The sequence below is a fragment of the Melanerpes formicivorus genome, unplaced genomic scaffold, assembly GCF_026170545.1.
Source record: "Melanerpes formicivorus ecotype bairdi unplaced genomic scaffold, bMelFor1.0.p_v2 SCAF_20, whole genome shotgun sequence".
Lineage (NCBI taxonomy): Eukaryota > Metazoa > Chordata > Aves > Piciformes > Picidae > Melanerpes > Melanerpes formicivorus.
Window position 1 is genome coordinate 5,885,697 of NW_027142372.1, and position 6,347 is coordinate 5,892,043.

At 45.9% G+C, this 6,347-nt stretch overlaps 1 protein-coding gene across 2 annotated transcripts; it reads right to left on the reverse strand.

The window, feature by feature from the left end:
* Window positions 1-97: 97 nt before the first annotated feature.
* Window positions 98-6,276, reverse strand: ORC6 (origin recognition complex subunit 6). 2 transcript variants are annotated; one of them, XM_068150599.1, is made up of 7 exons: window positions 6,173-6,276; window positions 5,375-5,504; window positions 4,874-5,037; window positions 3,716-3,805; window positions 2,624-2,736; window positions 1,317-1,388; window positions 98-724 (listed from the first exon to the last, which is right to left on the reverse strand). In XM_068150599.1, the coding sequence occupies exons 1-7, from the start codon at window positions 6,235-6,237 to the stop codon at window positions 579-581; spliced, it is 780 nt and encodes a 259-aa protein (XP_068006700.1). In that variant the 5' UTR covers window positions 6,238-6,276; the 3' UTR covers window positions 98-578. The 2 variants fall into 2 exon arrangements, with proteins under 2 accessions (XP_068006700.1, XP_068006699.1); XM_068150598.1 differs by having other exon boundaries at window positions 1,317-1,391.
* Window positions 6,277-6,347: the final 71 nt, after the last annotated feature.

Sequence of the window (6,347 nt, forward strand, 5' to 3'; positions counted from 1 at the left end):
TCCTTAAAGCTCAGATGTCTTCTTTATGTCTTTCCTTCCCCCCACCCCCCCATGTGTGTGCTGTAAAGGGTATAGATATGACAAGTGAAAAAAAGGGTATAATATAAAACTTTTCCTTCTGCTATCTTTATTGCTTCTTAGAATTTTGAGTCCCATATAGACCATAAAAATAAGTACAATTCAGTAACTATAGAATATTTCTTCAACAGTAAAAAAACAAACAAAAACCCCCAACACCCCACCCCCCAAAACATACCAATGTCCTACTTCCTCTGCTGGTTTTGGAGTTTTACAAGGCACTGTTAGTCCCCTTCCCATTTTGTTCACTGACTACTTCCAGCCAGGGTACAGTGGCATGTAACTTACCCTTAACACAGCATTGGCATGCTACCTGCTTCCTGCAGCAAGAGAAATGAAGCTATTCTATCACCTAATGCTATAGAGGCTCAGGTACCAGCCTGGCAAACAATCAGATGGCTTCTGGTAAAATCACCTCTGGCTACCAGACAGTGTCACTCATGCTACTGTAACTCTTCTTAGAGCAGAGTTAAAATTACAACCAAGCAGCTGTAATGTTGTTAGGTGGCACTTACAGAGACAGAATTCCTACTTGTCTCTTGTGCCTTAGCAGCATTTTCCAGGATTTTCTTTTTCCATTCTTCATAGTCTTGCTTTGTTTCAGTCTTTGGCCGTTTACATGGCACTTCCTCATCGTCTTCGGATGCTACAAGAGAAAATCCGTGACAGCTCATCACGGGCAGTGTGCTGCTGCTAATACCCATGGCAGTACAGACACAAGCGCAGGGGCTGTCACTGTGTTACCCTCTCCTCTGGTTTCCTGCTCCCCCTCACCTGCTGTAACTGTCAGCTCTTGCATCTGAATGGAAGAGTTGTCCTTAATTTTACTAGGACTACTTAGAATAAACATCATTGTCCTTATGCTAGATTCTCTTTGTCCTTTCACCAGCCAGTGGTTTGCAGAATAGAATAAGCTGCTGTGAACTGAATATGACAGCATATTACAGAACAGAAGCTGTGTCAGGAGAACTTCAGATGGAACATTAGGAAAAGATTCTTCACTGAGAGGGTGGTCAATCACTGAAAGAGGCTCCCCAGCAAAGTGGGGAGCATCTGGATGGTGTTCTTACATGATTTCATTTTAGGCAGTACTGGTGAGGAGCACAGAACTGCACCTGATCCTTATGGATCCCTTCCAACTTGAGATATTTTGATTCTATGATAAAGTATTATTAAGCAGTAATAAAGCTCAGGCCTGCTTTGGTGAACTGGTTTGAATTGAGTTGAACACAACTTACCAACTTCCTTCTCATGGTGTTCCAGGTTGGTGTTCAAATTCTCAGCTGTCTCTGCCAACAGTGGATCATCATCTTCTAAAAAAGAAGTGAGTTTCTTTACTTGTGAACAGTGTTTGGGACCTGAAAGGTGGTGTTCCACGTGCCATTCTTTGACAGCAGGACCAACTCCCAAAAGCATTGATTCCCACTCAGAACAGTTCCCTGGTCCAGATTGACACCCAAGCTATATGTGCAGAGAGGTGCCAGCACATCTCAAGGGTTGCACAGACTGGTTGTGAGTGCTTTAACTGGTACTGCTGTTCCATCTGTGACCACACTGACTCACCATGTTCCTACGTCAAAGCCACACTGCTACCCTTCTTGGTTACTCAGGCAGGACTGCCAGTTTTTCCTTCCCCTTCTATCCCCTTTCCACACTCTGTTACAGATGTCCGTAACACAGGGTGCGATGTCCATGTATACAGATGCACACTTTTCCCTGAAACCTCCCCTGAGCTGCCTTGGTGGAGTAGGGTTTTGGATTTTAGTAGATGGTACTGCACTGTGGGGAGGATCCTGCGAGGGAGAAATCAGCAACTTTTGGTTTGGACTCAGGCAGCACATTTGAGAAAACATGATAGGAAGTGTGAGGACAGGGTGAAGCAGGTACACTGGTGGTGGGAGAGTAAGAATGAAAACCTGGGAAAGGAAAAAAGGATTTAAGTAGAAAGGAGCAGAGAGCCAGGGACAGGAAGACATATGGTGCATTTTTATCTTCCTCCTGGACAACAAAGAAGGGGAGTGAGTTACAGGTTCAACAATGGTCAACAAAAATTCCTCATGTCTGCCCAGGCTTGAGGAGGGATGGTGTCAGGTAATAGCAAGGCTTAGGCTTGTAAATCCTGCAGGGGGTGTGGTAGGGGGGGCAAGGAAAACACAGAAGTCAGCCAGTCAAAGCAACAGAGGTAGCAAGATGTTTATATTAATGTGCGTGTCACACTGCCATGTTAACAAGATACAGAAAGGAAGCAAGAAGGAGGAATCCAAGATAGGGCATCTAGTATGGGAAAAGCAGGGAATGAATTGCTGCAGCAATGGAATACATCTTGTTTTGGCCTTGCTCCATGCTAACCTGTTGTGACCTCCCCAAAAGCAATTACTTTGACTGGGAAATGGGCTGAAGGAAATGTTGGAATGGATGGACGGGTCTGGCTGACAGGGAACAGCTGAAAGTGAGCAGAATGACATGGCTAGTGGAAAAGGATGGGGCACTGTGAGGCCAGGTGATGGCTATGCTGTCTTCCAGCGATGAAACCAATAAAACTTACTGGTGAGTTGCTGGCTGATCTTCTCCATCTGACTGCACAGCCGGTCAAATATTGCTTTTTTCACTCCAGATGCAGCCAAGATTTTACTTTTGTCCACTTTTAGCTTCAAACACCTACAAGAGAAAGCTGTTACCTCTGTATAAAGCAGCACTCCAGCCACTCTCACTCAGGTGAAGTGATAGTGCCTGTGAGAATGAGGAAGGTAGGACTGAGGTTTTGTCCTGCATAAACCTTGTCCCAATCAGAAACAAACTTGCTCAAAGAACAGACCTCTACGCTACGCAGTACAGGTCAGAAACCAACACCCAGGGTTAGTCGTTACCTGAGGAAATGAATTTTCAGATTTTGAGGGAACTAGAACAAAATCCCACTACTGAAAAAAGCTGAATGGGACCCCTCTGTCAAGAGAACGTGTCAGGAGGTGTGCAAGTACACAGCACCTGATTTGCTTCATAAGATTGTTACAAGGTAATAGCAAGAGGGACAATACTTTGATGCAAGTGAACTCTTACACAGGTTAACACCTGACACCTATCTTCCAAGCTGATGTAGGCCTACAGCTATTGGATTCATCTCCCAAAAGATTTTCCCTCTTCCCAATGGCTGCTGCTTGGTGCCTACAAGTAAACTTGCAGCCTTTCTTGCACCTTGAGCAGTAGCTTACTGAAAGCCACTTTGTTTTGTGCTCAGCTAAGACCATCCTGACAAGGGAGAAAACTTCTGAAAACGTTAGTAAGGAGTTGTAGTGCTTGCTAGATTGAGAGGAAGGAGTGCAAAACAGTAACAAAAGTTATTCAGCTGCTGTCATGGGTGTATCCTAATGGAACGATCTCCAGCATACTAAAATAGCCTTCCTTGGTGGGGGAGTGGATATCTAACTCAAGATCCTTTACTGTATGCTTGATATAATAGGTCTACTTTCTCTGAAGGCAAATGCAGTATAGATTGCAGACCTGGTTGTAAGAAAAGGGGTGGTTTATTACAGCTGTCTCCATTTCCAGGAGCAGGGCAGCAGGACTCTTCAGACATGCTGAATTAATCAGCTGCTTATGCTGCAAGCACTGGGTTGGGTGTCACTCGAGCTGTACTCACCTGCATGCAGTGAATAGTGCAGCTGTTAGGAAAAGTGGCTTTGAGAAATCAAGGTCCATTCGCTGTGCTTCGGAGAGGCTGGATTCATATCTAAAGAACAACAAGAGAGCTAATTGCATAGGGCATTTGCTGCCAATGAAGCTGTTGAAATTAATCTATCACATGGTACTCAGCAATTGAACAGGTCTCCTGTTGGATCACTTCCTCCTTTGCAACCCAGTCAAGCAGCAACAGCTGCTAGTGGCTGAAATGAACTAAAGAGACTAAGGAGAAGAAGGGCATTAGGATCACCTCCTCTTTTTCAATTGAAGGTATTTTGAATTAGGGATCTGCATCAAGGCAGGTCAGTAAAATCTATTTCATGTGCTCTCCATCCACACAGCAGTTTTATCTCTACATTACACATATAAGATACTTTGTATATCCCCTAGTAGAATGCAGAATTAGTTTTTGATTCCTCTGATATGTCTATTACAAAGATGAATGCTCACATGTAGAAAATGACATGAAAGAATTTAATTTCTCACTGTCCACCTGTCCTCAGGCTGTGTTTTTTAGTTTGTACTAAGTACCAACAAGACTTACAGGTCAGAATATTCTAAATCCCTAACAGCATTTAAATATGTACTATCAGGGTGACAGCACTCTGGAACAGAACTCTTCAATGATTGCTCTTGTTAAAGTAGATATATTTGTGCAAAATTTCAGTTAAATCTGCTGAATCTCCATTTAAGTGTTCTACCCATTGGTTTCGCAGGCAGAAGACTGCATTTTAAGAGATCTGTTTCTCTAGAAGGGAGGATTTGTTTCTACTGAGCATTATTTCTGGACTGTGACCTAATCAGCAGTTAAATGGAAGACAATGGGAAACTATGGAAATACAGGGACTGAGAATCCTGTATTCTTCATGTTATTTATATTTTATATTGTATTTAAGACTTGGGACTTGGACAATGACTTACTGTGATTCACAGGCTAAGTCTTGCAAATGTAGTCTAAGAAGTGATCTCGCTAAAAGGCTGGAGTGTCAGTGCTAAGAACTCACCTCACCACTCTAAGTGGAGATACTTAGCCCTTCAACCCATCAAGTTCTTTACACAACTAACAAACACAGAATCTTACTAGCAGTTACTGGTGTGCTCCTGTGAGCATCCTCACCTCTGCAGTACTTTTGAAGCGGTGTTTACTGCCTCTGTGCAGTAGAATTGCACAGCTAGGTCTCGCATTCCCAGTCTGGGGTTCACCTCTAGCAAACACTCCAAAGACTTCATGGAGCTCTGGTAGGTCATCTTGTTCAAGCCAGAAAGTTTAACAAAAGAGCTCTTTTAAGGAGACAAAGACAAACCCCAAGAATTAGCAAGATTGCTTCTCAACATCTTATCCAGGCAATCAAAACAGATTCAGGAGAAACAAGACAGCACCATACAAGGAAGTCAAATTGCTATCTTAAATTTTGGCTGCACACAGAATGGTTACCCAGGACTGTCACAGCAAGGACACCTCTTAATTTAAAATCCTTGCTTGTAGATAATTTGTTACTGAAAGCAATGAAACTATAACAAAGCAGGCATAACTTGTGGAGTGACTACAACACTGACCAAAATTTGCCCAGTTTCACATTAATGCACCAGCCACTACAGGTCATGTATGGTAGCTTACTTTGTCAACTGGTTGCTTCATGAAACTAGCTGCTAGGTCCAGGCACATCACAGCGCTGCTTGTTGCTGTCATTTGAGCCATTAATCCTGTACATTTCACTTGGGACAGCCGCAGATACTCCTCAGCTTTTCTGCAAAACACCCAGCACACGAAGCCCTCGTTAAGAGAACCACGGTTCCCGGACAGCAAGGGCGGCAGGGCAGGAACTGATACCAGGTTTACCGAGACCAGCGCCCTGGTTCCAGCCGTGGCTGCAGCACACGTTTTGGGACAGGGGTGCCGAAGAGGGCGGCAAATAGGATAACACGGCCCGTCCTGATAAAGCGCAGCAGCAGCAGCTTTACATTGCATAGCCTGAAAGGGCTCCTGCGTTAACCGCGTTCACCTACGGACGTGTGGATTTTTTTACATCGGCCAGAACCAAAGCAAATCGCAAGGCCGTGAGGCAACTTGGCTGCCTCTACTGTGCCAGGAGAGTTCCCGACGCCTGATGCCCCCAGGGGCGAGCCCGGGCAGGTCCGGCAGCTGGAGAGGAGAGGGCCAGCTTAGAATGGCAGGGCTCAACCCGCTTTTCCAGCCGGGAACAACACTCCCGAGACAGGACAAGTGGCTTGAGCTGGTGTGCAGCGGCCAAGAGGGCTGCGTGTCCCGAGGGCTCTCTATGGTGTGAGGTGAAGGCATCGGCTCCCGACAGCTACACTCCCCACTCCGCAATAACGACCGCCGGAGGAAGACATCGCTCTCGGAGCGCTTGTCCCGTGTTCCCGTTCACCCACCCACCCAGGCAGCCCACGGTACCTGATAACCCCGGGATCGGCGAGGCCCAGCCGGGCAGCGAGACCCCACACTGCGCCCTGCTCCATGTCGCCTCCCGATACCGCGCGCTCCCGCGACGTGGAGGCAGGTTCCACAGGAGATTGGCCTGCCCCGCCGCCAATCACTGCCCTCTAACACCAATCGGTCCGTAGCGGGA